This window comes from Sylvia atricapilla, chromosome 13 (assembly GCF_009819655.1).
Source record: "Sylvia atricapilla isolate bSylAtr1 chromosome 13, bSylAtr1.pri, whole genome shotgun sequence".
NCBI lineage: Eukaryota > Metazoa > Chordata > Aves > Passeriformes > Sylviidae > Sylvia > Sylvia atricapilla.
The window spans coordinates 18,468,257-18,485,867 of NC_089152.1; the positions used below are offsets into that span (position 1 = coordinate 18,468,257).

Here is a 17,611-nt window from a genome sequence, read left to right on the forward strand (position 1 = left end):
AGGTGCCACCTCCAAACATCGGGAGCGGCTCAGCGCGGATTTAGGGATAAACCCTTGGAGAGAGTCCGGGGGCTGGGAACGGGGGCGGGAAGAGCCTGGGATCCCCGGTGGGGATGGCGGGGCCGGGAGGAGGCCGGGAATGCGGGATTCAGGGCCTGGGTGGGCCGGGCTGGGCGCCGTTGGCGGCGGGGTCGGCCAGGGCGGTTTTCCGGGACGCCGCCAGCGAGGGGTTGTGCAGCAGGGTGTAGGCCACGCTCCAGCGCGCCCGGAGCCGCCGCGCCCGGAGCGCCGCCGGAGCCTTGGCCGGCATCAGCTGCAGGCCTGGAGGGAGACGGGAGCAGCAGGGAAAGCATTCAGGGCCTGGAAAAGCGCCGGGAGAGAGCGAGAGGGCTTGGGGTGAGGGGCAGAGGGATGGAGTCCTGCTGGGAAAGGGGGGATTTGAGAAGGGATTCCGGGAGGGGATGGAATTCCCAGAGTTGTGGCTGCTCCTGGAGGCCTGGAAGTGTCCAAGGAAAGGTTGGATGGGGCTTGGAGCAGCCTGGGATAGTGGGAAGTGTCCCTGGATGGTCCCTTCCAACCCAAAGCGTCCCAGGATTCCTGGATTCCAGGCACAGCCCCATTTCCCTGGAGCCACCAAGATCCCACCACACCCCGAAGAGCCCCAGGCCAAAACTGGGATGGATGGAGCGATGGATAGAGGGATGGATGGAGGGATGGAGAGATGGTTGGATGGAGGGATGGATGGATGGAGGGAGGGATGGATGGATGGATGGATGGAGGGAGGGAGAGATGGAGGGAGGGATGAAAGGAGGGATGGATGGATGGATGGAGGGATGGAGTTGTCCCCACACCAAGGAGAGGCACCACCAAGAGCTCACCAGGGTGTCCCCTCCCCCGGCCCCCGTGGTGTCCCCATGTCCCACCTTCCTCCAGGTGCGTGTCCCGGGGCGCTGCGGGGTGTGGCTGGGTCCGGCCGGGCTGCAGCAGCAGGAGGCAGAAGGCTTTCAGCAGCGGGTGGCACTGGCTCACCTCCACCTTCAGGTAGTGGCAGTAGGCGTGGTACCCTGCGGGGACACCGCGCCCTCAGCGGGGACAGCATTCCCCATTCCCGCCCCGGAGCCCAGGGCAGGGTCCAGCTCTGCTTTCTGTGCTCCCACAGCCCCAGCAGGACAAGCAGGACCGGCCCCTGCTCCCCTGAGCTCCCATCCTCTTTATCCCAGGACATGAGACCAAACCCCAAAACACATCCCACTTTTTTGGGGATAAAGTAGCGGGATCCAGCTGGCACCACCTGCTCCAGGTGTTCCAGTTGTGATGGTTTGAAGCCACCCTCAATCCCACGGGAAAAACAGAGCGAGGTCTGAGGTCCCCTGAGGCCCCCTGAGGCCCCCTGAGGTCCCCTCTCCTTTCTCCAAGACTTCTTTCTTCTTCATAAAAGCAGGACCGAGAAGCCACCTGCTCCCATTGTCCCATTTCCAAACCACCCTCAATCCCAGCGGGAATAATGCAGGAAGGCTCCTTTCTTCCTTCTCCCAGGACACGAGGTGCCCATGGTGATCTCAAAGGTCACCACTCAGTTTTTTGGGATAAAAAGCTGGAATCAGGAGACATTTTTTGGGAATAAAAGCAGGAATCAGGAGAAGCCACCGGCTCCAGGTGTCCCATTCCCAATGCCTGAGGCCACCCTCAATCCCAGCAGCCCAGGCCCCTGGGGTGGTACAGGGACCCCGCTGGTGGCCCGGTGACCTGGGACAGGGACCCCTCTGGTGGCCCGTGGCCTGGGGCTGCCCCACCTGGGTCGAAGGTCTCCACGCCGCGGTGCAGCAGGCTGATGTCCAGCCGGCAGAGGTGGACGGCGTTGTAGAGGCCGGAGATGACCACGCGCCACACTCCGGCCAGGACGCCCACCAGGACGTTGGTGGGGAAGAGCAGGAAGGTGACGATGTACAGGGCGCGCCTGCAAGGGACACAGATCCCGGGATGGACCTTCCTGGGAAAACTCCGGCCAACCCACAACCCCCTGTGTCCGGCCGAGGTGGGTCCATCCCGCTGGGAGAGGCCGAGGCCTCCCAGGCTCCTGGAGAAACGTCAGGAGCTGCTTTTCTCCTCAGGGATTGAGGAACCGGCCAGTGTGGGGTGGGAGATTGGGATGGAGGCCACCAGCTCCAGGAGAGTGTCACCACCACACCAGGAGGACACTTGGGTCCCTCTGTCACCGTGTCACATGGGAGTGAGGGACATCTGCTGGTGGCCTGGGATGGACACGGGCACCAGGAGAGCCTCACTGTCACACCAGGAGGACACTTGGGTCCCTCTGTCACCTCGGGTGGTGACACCGTGTCTGAGTGAGGGACACCTGCCTGTAGTGACCGACCCCATCCGGCCGATCCCGAGGGATTGGGGCTTTCCAGCCTTGGGAATGGAGTGGGTGGGGCCGGGCCACCCTCGCTGGTGTCACCCCACCCAAACCCAGGACAGAACATCCGGAGAAACATCTGTGGGAGCCTGGATTTCCCGCCAAGCCCACACTGGGGACAGCTGGGGACAGTGGCTGGTGGTGTCCCTGTACCTGTTGGTGAGCTCCTTCTGCAGGGAATGCTGCTCCAGGAACTGGAAACGAGCCAGGAGATGCTGCACCAGCACGGCCACCACCAGCGTCAGCCAGAATGGCCTGGAGGGCGGGAGGGACACCGGGAATGTCCCAGGGAACCGGGAATGTCCCTGAGAACCAGGAATGTCCCAAAACACCAGGAATGTCCCAGACAACCAGGACTGTCCCAGAGAACCAGGAATGTCACAGAGAACTGGGGATGTCCCGAAACACTGGGAATGTCCCAAAACACTGGGAATGTCTCAAGACACCAGGAATGTCCCAAAGGACTGGGAATGTCGCAAGACACTGCACCAGGCAGGAACCTCCACTGGTGTCGGAAAAACCCCAAATGGAGCATCCCAAACCCATCCAGGACCATTTCCAGGGCATCCTTTGGTGTTTCCAGCCCTTCCTGAAGGGATCCTGTTCAAGATGATCCCAAAGAATGGGATGGACACTGGGAATGTCCCAAAACACCACCCTGGGCAGCAGAAACCTCCATTGGTGTTGGAAAAAACCCAGATTGAGCATCCCAAAGCCATCCAGGACCATCCCTTGGGATCTCCAGCCCTTCCCAGCTCACCACATGTTCCGGATGATCCTGAAGAGCAGGGAGCTGGTGCCATCCTGGAGCGGGATCACCACCAGGAAGGTGAAGGCCACGGAGCAGAGGAAGAAAATCACCTGCTGGATCAGGAGGCCTGGGAACGGGAGCGGGAATACAGGACGGAAAAACAGCTCTTATTCCCCGAATTCCATAAAAACTCCAAAACAGGTCTGCATTCCCAAGGGATTGTCCCCACAATTCCTGGGGGTGAAGATTTTCCCTCGTTTTGGAGTCCCCTTACCCCATTCCCGGGATGATCCAGGCTGGGATGGGGATGAGGAGCCCCTGGAATGCACCCAGGACCAGAGGCTTCCACAGCTTTTCCCATCCAAACACTTGGGATCCAGCCAAACCCAGGCACCATCCCACCCCCTCCTCCACTTTGAATTCCCAACCCAATTTTTCAGATTTTTCCAAGTTTTCCAAATGTTTTCCCATTTTTTCCCTGTTCCCAACCATCTGGTGTTCCCAAAATCCGCTAGATTCCGTTTGAGGAAATGGGACTAAAAATCCTCCTGGAAATGGGGTGAAAACGGGGAATTGCAATTTAATCCTTAATAAATTCGGGATCCCCATCCCATGCTCCCAGAATTCCATTACCCAGGTGTCATCCCACCCTTTCCCCCTCTCTGAATTCCCAACACAACTTTTCCAATTATTTTTCCAGTTTTTCCCAATTCCCAACCATCCGGCGTTCCCAAAATCCGCCAGATTCCGTTTGAGGAAACGGGACTAAAACCCCTCCTGGAAATGGGGTGAAAACGGGGAATTGTGGCCTAATCCTCGATGAATTGGGGAATCCCGGTCCCATGATCCCAGACTCCGTTACCCAGGCAGGCGAAGGCGGCCTGGAAGCCGGAGAAGCCGATCCAGCAGACCACGGCTCCCCGGGATGGGCGCAGGATGTGGGCTTTGGAGAACACGTCCAGCACCGCCCCCTGGTACAGCGCCCGCAGGTTGGACCTGCCGGGAACGGGGCGTGAATCCCGGGAATGGGACAGCGGGGACGGGACAGGGACATTGGGAACGGGGACAGCGGGGACGGGACAGCGGGGACAGGGACAGCGGGGACGGGGACATTGGGGACATTGGGAACGGGGACAGCGGGGACGGGGACAGTGGGGATGGGACAGCGGGAATGGGGACAGGGAATTCAGGAATGGGGAGAGGGACATTGGGAATGGGGACAGCGGGGACGGGGATGGGGACGGGACAGGGACATCAGGAATGGGGACAGCGGGGACAGGGACAGCGGGGACAGGAATCGGACAGCAGGGACGGGGACAGGGACATCAGGAACAGGGGACAGCGGGGACAGGGAGAGGGACATTGGGAATGGGGACAGCGGGGACGGGACAGCGGGGATGGGACAGCGGGGACGGGGACAGCGGGGACGGGGACAGGGACAGCGGGGACAGGGACAGCGGGAATGGGGACAGGGACATCAGGAATGAGAACAGCGGAGGTGGGGACAGGGACAGTGGAAAAGGGGACAGCAGGAACAGAGACAGCAGGGATGGGGACAGTGGGAATGGGGACAAGGACAGTGGGGATGGGGACATGAGGGATGGGGACAGGGAATTCAGGAATGGGGACAGGGACATCGGGAATGGGGACAGCGGGAATGGGGACAGGGACATTGGGAATGGGGACAGGAAGGTTGGGAACGGGGACAAGGATGTCAGGGATGGGGCCATGAATGTTGAAATTTGGCCCAGGGACATGGGGAATGGAGCTGGGAACACCAGGAATGGGGCTGGGGGCATTGGAATGGGGCTGAGGGCATCGGGAATGGAGCCAGGAATATCAGGGAAGGGGACAGGGAATTTGGGAATGGGGACAGGGAAATGAGGAATGGGGACAAGGACATCAGGAATGAGGCCAGGAATGTTGGGAATGGGGACAGAGACATTGGGAATGGAGGTGGGAACATTAGGAACGGGACTGGAGACATTGGGAATGAGGCTGGGGACATTGGGAATGGGGACAGGGATTTCAGGAATGGGGACAGGGACACTGGGAACAGGGATGGGGAACGTTGGCAATGGGGACAGAAAGGTTGGGAATGGCACCTGGGACATTGGGAATGGGGCTGGGAATGTCAGGAATGGGGATGGAGACATCAGGAATGGGGACAGGGACATTGGGAATGAGCCCATGGACATCAAGAATGGGAATAGGGAATTGGGGAATGGGGCCAAGAGTATCAGGAATGGCATCAGGAATATAGGGAATGGGGGCAGAGAATTCAGGAATGGGGCTGGGAATTCGGGAATGGGACCAGGGATTTGGGAATGAGGGCAGGGAATTCAGGAATGGGGTCAGGAATATAGGGAATGGGTACAGGGAATTCGGGAATGGGGCCAGGAATTTGGGAATGAGGGCAGGGAATTCAGGAAAGGGGTCAGGAATATAGGGAATGGGGACAGGGAATTCGGGAATGGGGCGGGATGACCAGGAATGGGGTCGGGAATTGGGGACAGCCCCACCTGTGCATGGCCAGTGTCCGGAGCAGCATGGCGCAGGTGAGCAGGCAGCACAGCACCAGGGAGCTGATGTAGCACACTGCGGGAAAACGGGAACAAATCCCGGCATTTGGGCTCGGGAATAACACCAGGAATGGGTTTGAGCGGGAATTGGGCCCTGGGGATGAGGGATTTGCCCCTGCCTCAGTTTCCCACCAAGGGGGAATGGGTGGGACAGCGGGAAGGGAAATCTGGGAAAATCCCTGGAGTGGGATGGGATGGGATCCATGGCATGGGATGGGATGGATGGATTGGATGGGATCCATGGCATGGGATGGGACGAGGTGGGATGGGGTTCTTGGGAAAAGGGGATGTGCAGGAAAGTAGGAGGAGGGATGGAGGGAAAAAATGGGATGGGAGAGGTTTGGGCACCCAGGAAAAGCCACAGAATTCCTCCCTGGAGTTGGTGGGATCCCAACGAAGGAAGGAAGGGGCATCCCTGTTCTCCCTTCATCCCTAAAATTCCCTCATCCCTGTTATTCCCTGATCCCAGCTACCCCTTTATCCCTATTCCCTGATCCCTGCCCTCCCTCCAGCCCTGCTATTCCTTCTCCCCTGCTCTTCCCTCATCCCCCCATGCAAGGATTTCCACTCTCCAGGGATCCGGGGTCCATCTGTTCGCTTCCAGCAGATTTCCAAGCCTGCAGCATCTGCTGCCTCTTCCCTCCGGCTCTTCCCTCCGGCTCTTCCCAACGGCTTCTCCCGGAGTCTCTTCCCCGAGTCTGTTCCCGCCTTGGCACGCGCCAGCCTGGCACAGCCCCATCCCTGCCAGCAGCTCCGAAATCCCTCTGGAATCCTCCCAATCCCATCCTCTGGGCCTAGAATCTTCCCAATCTGAACCTCCTGGCAAGGAATCTTCCCAAAATCCCTCTGGAATCTTCTCAAAATCCTTCTGGAATCTTCCCTAAATCCTTCTGGCATCTTCCCAATCCCATCCTCCCAGCAAGGTGTCTTCCCTAAATCCCCCTGGAATCTGCCTCATCCCGTCCTCCGGGCCGGGAATCCTCCTGAAATCCCTCAGGAATCCATCCCATCCCATTCTCCAGACCAGGAATCCTCCTGAAATCCCTCAGGAGTCCTCCCAGTCCCATTCTCTGGGTGATGAATCCTCCAGAAATCCTTCCGAGATCTGTCCCATCCCTGCCAGACTGGAATCCTCCCAGTCCCACCCCGGTCCCCTCCGTCTCTCCCGGTGCCCCCGTCTCTCCCGGTGCCCCCGGCACTCCCGGTGCCCCCGGCACTCCCGGTGCCCCCGGCCGCCCGGGCCGTGTCGCTGTCGCTGCTGTCACCTTCCAGCGCCCACAGGTAGTGCCGGGCGGTGCGCAGCTCCCGCTCCATGTCTCCGGGCACGGCGGCGCCGGCCGAGGGCACCAGCCCGAACTGCACCAGCAGCACCACCACGTCCTTGGTCAGCCCCGCCCGCACGATGCGCAGCGGCGGCACCGCGGCCACCAGCAGCAGCAGGGACACCTGCGGGGACAGGCGACACCGCGGCTCCGGCACGGCTCCCGCGGGGGCGGGGGATTTGGGGCTCGGGTCCCGCGGGATTGGGGGATTTGGGGCTCAGATCCCACAGGACTGGGAGATTTGGGGCTTGAGTCCTGCGGAACTGGGGGATTTTGGGGCTCGGATCTCATGGGATTGGGGAATTTGGGGCTTGAGTCCTGCGGGGTTTGGGGCTCAGATCCCAAGGAATTGAGGGATTTGGGGCTCAGATCCCACAGGATTGGGGATTTCAGGATGAGGGTCCCGCAGGTAGGGTCCTATGGGATTGGGAGATTTGGGGCTTGAGTCCTGCGGAATTGAGGGGTTTGGGGCTTGGGTCCCGTGGGATTGAGGGATTTGGGGCTCGGATCCCATGGAGTTTAGGGATTTAGGACTCAGATCCCATGGGATTGAGGGATTTGGGGCTCAGATCCTGTGGGGTTCAGGATTTAGGGCTGGGATCCTGTGGGGTTTCGGGATTTAGGGCTCGGCAGAGCCTCGGGAGTGCGGAATTCCAGAAGGGATTTTACTGCCAGTGAGCCCTGGGATTGTCCATGGGGTTCCCATCATTCCCAGGCCCCTTTTCCATGGATTTATGGGGAATGTCCCCGGTGTCACCTGGTAGACGGCGATGACAGCCATGGTGACAGATACCACCAGCATCAGCGGGATCCGGAATCCTGGAGGAAAGAGGGAGAGGAGCCAGGATTGGGGATGGCGGAGGGAACACCCTGGAATGGGATTTCCCAGGGGAATTCCGGGATGGAGAGTTGGGAATGGAGGGATGGTTCCATCCTGCTTTTCCATGGGAACTCAGAGGCCACCTCTGGGACATTCCCTGTCCCTCCATGGATGGGAAGGGCCAGTAGTGGCTCCACATTCCCGGGATTTCATCCCCCAGTGCAGGAATTCCCTTCTCCAGCCCAGCTGCTCCCACCCTTCCCAGGCCAAACATTACCGGGAAAACCATGGATGCCCCAAACTGCCTGGAATTGTCCCAGGACCCTTTTCCATGGATTTATGTGGCCTCCATGGGGTTCCCATCATTCCCATCCCAAAATTCCAGGGAAAAAAAAAACCCAAACTTCTCCATTCCCACATTCCCTTCCCCACCCGGAGTCCAGGGATTGGATTTAGGGCTGGCCTCCATCTTGGAGGACATTTCCACACAAAACAATCCCAGAATTCCCTGATTTCCAGGATTTTAATTCCATGTGAGACAAGAACTCCAAAATTCCTCCCAGATCCTTCCCAGGATCCTTTTCCCATGGATTTATGGGGTCTCCATGGGGTTCCCATCACTCCCAGGACACCTTTTCCCAGGATTTATGGATCCCTGCCCCAAGCCTGGCTGGATTTGAGCTCCAACCCAGGCCTGGCTGGATGGGCCTTGGAGCAACCCAGGATATCGGGAATGTCCTGGCTGATCCATGAATCCCAGCCCCGAGCATTCCCCATCCCAGGGCATTTCCCCACCTTCCTCAGGGATGTAGATGTAGGACCGCAGGTAGGAGCGGATCCGGGACCAGAGGCTCTCCTTGATCTTGGAGCTGCGGGAGGAGGGAGGGGCTGACATCCCCACCTTGGGGAACGGGAATTGCTGGGAACGGGCATTGCCAGGAATGGGAATTGCAGAGAATGGGAATTGCAGAGAATGGGAATTGCAGGGAATGGGAATTGCTGGGAATGGGAATTGCCGGGAACGTGAACTGCTGGGAATGGGAATTGCTGGGAATGGGAATTGCCGGGAATGGGATTTGCCGGGAATGGGATTTGCCCTCCTTACCTCTCCTTCCGGCCCCGCTTGGACAGCACGGCCTTGAGGTACTTCCTGTAATAGCTTTTCCCAGGAATCTGGGGGGAAATGGAAAAGGGATGGATTTGGGGAGGGCAGAGCTTTCCCAGGAATTCCCCAGCCCGGCTGAGATATGGAATGTGCCGTGTGGGTGTGGAAAAGTGGGAGTGATCCGCTACCAAATCCCTCCAGAATCCCTCATTCCCACCAGCCGGGGTCACCTCAGGCCTCTCCCAGTGTTCCCTCCTCTCCTCCCGGCAAAGCTCCTGCGAGTGCCAGGGATTATCCGGGAATCCGGGGGAGCCCGGGCAGCCTCAACGGGGCCATTTGGGTCTGAACGGGGCCATCGGGGTCTGAACGGGGCCATCGGGGTCTGAACGGGGCCATCGGGGTCTGAACGGGGCCATCGGGGTCTGAACAGGGCTGTTTGGGTCTGAACGGGGCCATTTGGGTCTGAACGGGGCCATCGGGGTCTGAACGGGGCCATCGGGGTCGGAACGGGGCCATTGGTGCCAGAGCCTCTTGTGTAAGGAGTTCATTCCAGAGGGGATTGCCGCTCCCGCTGCCGGGAGCAGTGACCCAGAACCCACAGAGCAGGGCCGGGAGGGGATGTGTGGAGATCCCGATCCCAATCCTGATCCCCATCCTGGGATAGCAACAGAGAACTCCTGGGGCTGGGAGGGGAATGCGCAGAGATCCCAATCCCACTCCCGATTCTGATCCCAATCCCGATCTTGATCGTGATCTCAGTCCCAATCTCGATCCCGATCCCATGGGGACTTGTCCCTGAATTCCTGGCGCCAATCCTGGGATATCCATAGAGAGCCCCCAGCACTGGGGCTGGAAGGGGAATGTGCAGAGCTCTGGATCCTGACCCCAATCGGGTCCATCCCAATCCCAATCCTGACCCCAGTGAGGCTCAGTCCCGATCCCGCCCTGTTCCCGCAGGATTCCCGTTCCCACAGGACTCCCTACTCCCGCAGGACTCCTCATTCCCGCAGGATCCCCATTCCCGCAGGATCCCCGTTCCAGCAGGATTCCCCATTCCCCAGGATTCCTGTTCCCCAGGATCCCCGTTCCCGCAGGATCCCCGTTCCCGCAGGATCCCCGTTCCCGCAGGATTCCCCATTCCCCAGGATTCCTGTTCCCCAGGATCCCCGTTCCCGCAGGATCCCCGTTCCCGCAGGATTCCCGTTCCCCAGGATCCCCGTTCCCCAGGATCCCCATTCCCGCAGGATCCCCGTTCGCCAGGATTCCCGTTCCCCAGGGTCCCCGTTCCCGCAGGATCCCTGTTCCCGCAGGATCCCCGTTCCCGCAGGATTCCCGTTCCCCAGGATTCCCCGTTCCCGCAGGATCCCCATTCCCTCAGGATTCCCGTTCCCACAGGATTCCCGTTCCCACAGGATTCCCGTTCCCACAGGATCCCCGTTCCCGCAGGATCCCCGTTCCTGCAGGATTCCCCGTTCCCGCAGGATCCCCGTTCCCGCAGGATTCCCGTTCCCCAGGATCCCCGTTCCCCAGGATTCCCGTTCCCCAGGATTCCCGTTCCCCAGGATCCCGTTCCCCAGGATCCCCGTTCCCCAGGATCCCCGTTCCCGCAGGATCCCATTCCCCAGGATCCCCGTTCCCGCAGGATCCCCGTTCCCGCAGGATCCCCGTTCCCCAGGATCCCCGTTCCCGCAGGATTCCCGTTCCCGCAGGATCCCCATTCCCGCAGGATTCCCGTTCCCCAGGATCCCGTTCCCGCAGGATCCCCGTTCCCGCAGGATCCCCATTCCCCAGGATCCCCATTCCCCAGGATCCCGTTCCCCAGGATCCCGTTCCCGTGGGATACCTGCGGCTCGGGCCCGCGGTTGAGGCTGCGGATGAGCAGCGCCGGGTACCAGAGACTGAGCAGGGCCAGGGACAGCAGGATGGGGACATGGGACAGCGCAGAGTACAGCCGGTGGATCTGGGGACACGTGGGGACACTGTCACACCCTGGGGACACTGTCACACCCTGGGGACACTGTCACTGCCCCTGGAGACACTGTCACACGCTGGGGACACTGTCACCGCCCTGGAGACACTGTCACTTCCCCTGGAGACACTGTCACTGCCCCTGGGGACACTGTCACACCCCTGGGGACACTGTCACTGCCCCTGGAGACACTGTCACACCCCTGGGGACACTGTCACACCCTGGGGACACTGTCACCGCCCCAGGGGACACTGTCACACCCTGGGGACACTGTCACTGCCCCTGGGGACACTGTCACCGCCCTGGGTACACTGTCACTGTCCCTGGGGACACTGTCACACCCTGGGGACACTGTCACACCCTGGGGACACTGTCACTGCCCCTGGGTACACTGTCACCGCCCTGGGTACACTGTCACTGTCCCTGGGGACACTGTCACACCCTGGGGACACTGTCACACCCTGGGGACACTGTCACTGCCCCTGGGGACACTGTCACCGCCCTGGGTACACTGTCACTGTCCCTGGGGACACTGTCACCGCCCCTGGGGACACTGTCACTGTCCCTGGGGACACTGTCACCGCCCTGGGGACACTGTCACACCCTGGGGACACTGTCACCGCCCCAGGGGACACTGTCACCGCCCCTGGGGGACGCAGTGTCACTGCCAGCGCCCCAGCCAGGGGCCACTGCAGGGACATGCTGGGAGCTGGCCAGGGAGCCACAGCACCTCAGGGCCACCCCAGGGAGGTGACAAAGGAGCTGTGCCACCTCAGGGCCACCCCAGGGAGGTGACGAGGGAACCACAACCCCTCAGGTACACTCTAGGAACCTGTAACACCTCAGGGCCACCCAAGGAAGGTGACAAGGGAGCCACAACTCCTCAGGGCCATCCCACGAGGTGACAAAGGAGCGGTGCCACCTCAGGGCCACTCCAGGAGCTGATGACCCCACACGACCAGGGCGGGAGGTGACAACGGGGCGGCGCCCACCTTGTGCTCCAGGGGACACTGCAGGCGGTGTCCCAGCTGTGCCCCGCAGTGTCCCCAGGCCAGCAGTGTCCCCGCGGCGTAGCCCAGGCGGTGCCGCAGCCCGGCGCAGCCCAGCAGCGGGAAGTAGAGCACGGGGTAATAGAGCAGCGCCGCCAGCTTCCACAGCTCTGCGGGAATCCGGGAAAATCCGGGAAAAACGCCGGGATCAGCGCGGGGGGCGGCCCGGGGCTGTCCCCGAGGTGACCCGCGCGGGGTGGTGGCCTCACCGCGGGCGCCGGGGGACGCCGAGGACACGAGCGGCAGCGGGTCGGGGTCCAGCAGCAGCTGGCACAGGGACGAGAAGAGGAGGCCGAAGACGGCGGCGGCGGCGGCGCGGGGCCCGTCCTGCCCCAGGAGATCGGCGGGGCTGGAACGGCCGGGAGTCACCGGGATCGCCGGGAGTCACCGGGATCCCTGGGATCGGGCGTCACCGGGATCGCCGGGATCGGGCATCACCGGGATCCCCGGGATCGGGGCGTCACCGGGATCGCCGGGATCGGGGCGTCACCGGGATCCCCGGGATCGGGGCGTCACCGGGATCGGGGATTCCCTGGGATCGGGGCGTCACCGGCATCCCTGGGATCGGGCGTCACCGGGATCCCTGGGATCGGGCGTCACCGGGATCCCCGGGATCGGGGCGTCACCGGGATCGGGGATTCCCTGGGATCGGGGCGTCACCGGCATCCCTGGGATCGGGCGTCACCGGGATCGGGGATTCCCCGGGATCGGGGTGTCACCGGCATCGCCGGGATCGGGGCGTCACCGGGATCGCCGGGATCGGGGCGTCACCGGGATCGGGGATTCCCCGGGATCGGGGCGTCACCGGGATCCCTGGGATCGGGCGTCACCGGGATCCCCGGGATCAGGCGTCACCGGGATCCCTGGGATCGGGGCGTCACCGGGATCCCCGGGATCAGGCATCACCGGGATCCCTGGGATCGGGGCGTCACCGGGATCCCCGGGATCAGGCGTCACCGGGATCGGGGATTCCCTGGGATCGGGGCATCACCGGCATCCCTGGGATCGGGGCGTCACCGGGATCGGGGATTCCCCAGGATCGGGCGTCACCGGGATCCGTGGGATCGAGCGTCACCGGGATCCCTGGGATCGGGCGTCACCAGGATAGGGGATTCCCTGGGATCGGGGCGTCACCGGGATCCCTGGGATCGGGGCGTCACCAGGATAGGGGATTCCCTGGGATCGGGGTGTCACCGGGATCCCTGGGATCGGGGCGTCACCAGGATAGGGGATTCCCTGGGATCGGGGCGTCACCGGGATCCCTGGGATCGGGTGTCACCGGGATCGGGGATTCCCTGGGATCGGGAGTCACCGGGATCGCCGGGATCGGGCATCACCGGGATCCCTGGGATCAGGTGTCACCAGGATCGGGGATTCCCTGGGATCGGGGCGTCACCGGGATCGCCGGGATCAGGGCGTCACCGGGATCCCTGGGATCAGGTGTCACCAGGATCGGGGATTCCCTGGGATCGGGGCGTCACCGGGATCCCCGGGATCGGGCGTCACCGGGATCCCTGGGATCAGGTGTCACCAGGATCGGGGATTCCCTGGGATCGGGGCGCCACTGGGATCCCCGGGATCAGGCGTCACCAGCATCCCTGGGATCGGGACGTCACCGGGATCAGGACGTCACTGGGATAGGGGATTCCCTGGGATCGGGGATTTGGGGATCCCCGGCTTCCCTGGGATCAGTGGTTTGGGAATTCCCGGCCTTTTCCTGGGATCAGTGGGGTTTGGGAATTCTGAGCTCTTTCCAGGGAGAGATGAGATGGGATTTTTGGGGAATCTCAGACCCCTTGCCAGGGACCGGCAGCAGAATTTTGGGAATTCTGAGCCTTTTCTCGGGAGAGGTCACAGTGGGGTTTGGGGAATTCCCAGCCCTTTCTGGGTAGGCATCAGCAGGATTTTGGGAATTCCAGTACCTGAGCAATCCCGGGACTCCATTCCAGCAGCTCCGGCGGAGGCGGCGACGCTTGACCAGGAAGGACAAGGCCAAGGTCACGGCCAGCTGGGAAATGGATGGGAAATCCATGGAAAAGGGTCTGGGAATGGTGTGAACCCCATGGAGATCCCATAAATCCATGGAAAAGGGTCTGGGAATGCTGGAATCCTAATGGAGATCCCATAAATCCATGGAAAAGGGTCTGGGAATGGTGTGAACCCGATGGAAGTCCCATAAATCCATGGAAAAGGGTCTGGGAATGCTGGAATCCTAATGGAGATTCCATAAATCCATGGAAAAGGGTCTGGGAATGGTGTGAACCCCATGGAGATCCCATAAATCCATGGAAAAGGGTCTGGGAATGCTGGAATCCCTGTGGAGATTCCATAAATCCATGGAAAAGGGTCTGGGAATGCTGGAATCCTAATGGAGATCCCATAAATCCGTGGAAAAGGGGTCTGGAAAGGATTTGGGAGGAATTTTGGAGTTCTTCTCTCACAGAGAATTAAAATCCCCAAAATCAGGGAATTCTGGGATTGCTTTTAGGGGAAAAATTCCTCCAAGACGAAGCTCGGCCCTAAATCCAATCCCTGGACTCGGGGCGGGGAATGTGGGAATGGGGGAGTTGTGTGGGATTTTCCCCGGGATTTTGGGAGGGGAATTTTGGGGATTTGGGTACTCACGGACACAGGAGCCATGACGGTGTGGTACAGCCGGGGGGAGATCGTGGGGTGGCATTCCGGGATTTCCTCGGGAAAAAGGCTGGAAAAAGGGGGGAAAAACCCGGATTTGGGGGGAGGGGGTAACCCTAAAAGGGCCGGGGGAAATGATGGAAAATGGGGAAAAATCCCAGGTTTGGGTTTAACCCTAAAAGGGCTGAGAAAATTCTGGGAAAAACCATGGGAAAACGGGGAAAATCCCAGATTTGGGTGGGTTTAGCCCTAAAAGGGTTGGAAAAATTCTGGGAAAATGGGAAAAAAAAAATCCCATCTTTGGGTTTAATCCTTAAAGGGCCAGAAAAAACAATGGGAAAATGGGGAAAATGTCCTGAATCCCATAAAATCCCCTGTGGGAATCCCTGAATCCCATAAATCAGCTCTGGGAATCCCTGGATCCCACAAATCTTGTGGAAAACCCCTGAATCCCATCATTTTTAGGGAAAACCCCATCCAAGCCCTTCCCAAACCCCACAGATCCAGTGGGATGGGAGCAGGGGAGAGTCCCAGAGGAAAAAATGGGATTTGCATCCCAAAAAGTTCCTGCTGTCCCCAAGTCTTTATAGGATTGGGATCGTCCCTATGGGAATTCGCTCGTCCTTGGGAAGGGGAATTTAACCAGGACACAAAATCCAGGGGTTTTCAGAGGGGCCAAAAAATCCGGGAATAAATCTGGGAATGACCAGAAATCCCAGGATTTTTCAAGTGGGCAAAAATCCAGGATTTGCTCCATGGGAAGGGGACACTCGGGACCATTTTGGGCCATTTTGGGGACATTTTAGGGACACTTTTGGGACATTTTGGGGCCACTTTTTGGGCCATTTTTGGGCAATTTTGGGGATATTTTTTGGCAAATCTCGGAGCCGTTTTGGGGCCTTTATGGGGCCGGTTTTGGGTCATTTTGGAGATATTTTGGGGCCCTTTTGGGGCTATTTTAGGCCAGTTTGGGGGCATTTTGAGGCAATTTTAGGGACATTTTTGGGGGCATTTTTGGACAATTTTGGGACCTTTTTGGGGTCATTTTTTGGGCCAGTTTGGGGCCATTTTTTTGTCCAATTTGGAGGCCATTTGGGGCCATTTTGGGGCCATTTTGAGACCATTTTAGGGACATTTTTGGGGCCATTTTCGGGACATTTGGGGGACATTTTGGGGCCACTCACTCATCCCGGGCCGTGGATTCCGTGGACTCGTAGATGTACCAGTCGGATCCCAGCTCCTCATCCAGGAACATTCCCGGCTCCGGGGGCGAATCCCAAATTCCAGCGGAGCCGTTGGAGGCCATGGCCGCCCCTCCCCCACCGGGAGCCCCGAGCCCGCTGGAAAAACGGGAATAAACACCGGGAAAAGTGGGAAAAACGCCGGGGAAAATGTGGGGAAACACCAAGAAAAGAGGGATGGGGGCTGGAAAAGTGGGAAAGAGGATGGGAGAAGCGAGATGGGAGCTGGAAAAGTGCGAAAAATGCCGGGAAAAGTGGAATGAGGGCTGGAAAAGTGGGGAAAACCCCAGGAAAAGAGGGATAGGGGCTGGAAAATCGGGAATAAACCCCGGGAAAAGCAGGATGGGGGGTGGGAGAAGCGGGATGGGGAAAGCGGGATGGGGGCTGGGAAAGTGGGAAAAACGCCGGGAAAAGTGGGAAAAACGCCGGGAAAGAGGGATGGGGGCTGGAAAATCGGGAATAAATCCCGGGAAAAGCGGGCTGGAGGCGGCGGGACCGGCGGTTTATCCCGAATTCCCGGCGGGATTCCCGAATTCCCGGGAGCCGGGGGCGGGAAGATCCCCGCGGCTGATCCCGGGGCTGATCCCGGCTTTTGTTTGGGTTTTCCAAGGAATTTTTCGGGCTGGAAAAGCGGCGCAAAGGTCGCGGCCGGGGAGGGGCGGGAGCGGCGCTGTCCCCAAGGTGCCACCAGGGAATTGTCGCCGTCCCCGTGCCGGGAGGGGTTTGGGGCCGGGACAAGCCCGAAATGTCCCCAAAATGTCCCCAGATGTCAGCTGCGGGACTTGGGGACACCCTGGGACATTGGGGACACGCTCAGGGATGTCCCTCATATCCCCAGGGACAATCCAGGGTTTGGGGACACGGATCGGGAATGTCCCAAGTGTCCCCAAGGGACAGCTGAACAGCCCTGGGGACACCGGGGACACCCCGGGACTTGGGGACATCCTACGGACAGCTCAGGGATGTCCCCAGTGTCCCCAGGGCGGTGAGGGGACAGCAGGAGCAGCCCCAAGGACAGCCCTGGGGACACTGGTGACATCCCAGGACATGGGGACCTCCCACGGATGGGTCAGGGTTGTCCCCAGTGTCCCCAAGGGGGAGTGGCAGCAGCCCCAGGGACACCCCGGGACATTGGGGACACCCCAGGGCCAGCTCGGGGATGTCCCCAGTGTCCCCAGGGACATCCCAGGATTTGGGGACACGGCTCAGGGATGTCCCCAGTGTCCCCAGTGTCACCAGGGGACAGCGGGGCTGGCTCTGCTCCAGGGCCGGGATTCCCTCGGGATTGGGATGGATCCAAGAGGTCCCCGCAGGTGCCACACAGCAGTGGCATTGTCCCCATTGTCCCCAGTGTCCCCAGCTGTCACCGCCTGTCCCCGCCTGTCCCCGGCAGCTTTTCCAGGGCTTTGCTCGGTGCCAGGATGGAAAATCGGGATTTGGGAGCCCAATCCCCTCCCAAAACTCCTCCGGGAATCAGAGCCCATGGTCCTGGTCAGGGTGTTCTGCCATCCCATGGGATTGGGGTCCCAACCCCCATCCCAGATCCCAAACCCCATCCCAGATCCCAAACCCCATCCCAGATCCCAAACCCCATCCCAGATCCCAACCCCCATCCCAGATCCCAAACCCCATCCCAGATCCCAAACCCCATCCCAGATCCCAAATCCCAGTGATCCCCGATTCCAGTTTGGGATCCCAGCGATCCCAAGATCCCATCCCAAA

At 60.4% G+C, this 17,611-nt stretch overlaps 1 protein-coding gene across 1 annotated transcript; it reads right to left on the reverse strand.

Moving 5' to 3' along the window:
* Nucleotides 1–148: 148 nt before the first annotated feature.
* On the reverse strand, nucleotides 149–15,954 carry STRA6 (signaling receptor and transporter of retinol STRA6). Its single transcript, XM_066328051.1, has 17 exons — nucleotides 15,833–15,954; nucleotides 14,640–14,718; nucleotides 13,937–14,022; nucleotides 12,224–12,363; nucleotides 11,958–12,124; nucleotides 10,840–10,956; nucleotides 8,997–9,064; nucleotides 8,687–8,760; nucleotides 7,829–7,890; nucleotides 7,015–7,195; nucleotides 5,690–5,765; nucleotides 4,030–4,163; nucleotides 3,177–3,294; nucleotides 2,570–2,671; nucleotides 1,794–1,957; nucleotides 924–1,064; nucleotides 149–321 (listed from the first exon to the last, which is right to left on the reverse strand). The coding sequence occupies exons 1-17, from the start codon at nucleotides 15,952–15,954 to the stop codon at nucleotides 149–151; spliced, it is 2,004 nt and encodes a 667-aa protein (XP_066184148.1).
* Nucleotides 15,955–17,611: the final 1,657 nt, after the last annotated feature.

Excerpts from the sequence above, each read along its gene's own strand:
- STRA6 (XM_066328051.1), bottom strand. The coding sequence starts at position 15,954 with ATGGCCTCCAACGGCTCCGCTGGAATTTGGGATTCGCCCCCGGAGCCG. Across the intron at positions 2,672-3,176 it reads AGGATCATCCGGAACATGTG|GCCATTCTGGCTGACGCTGG; the intron begins GTGAGCTGGGAA and ends CCCGCCCTCCAG. Across the intron at positions 1,958-2,569 it reads CAGAAGGAGCTCACCAACAG|GCGCGCCCTGTACATCGTCA; the intron begins GTACAGGGACAC and ends TGTCCCTTGCAG.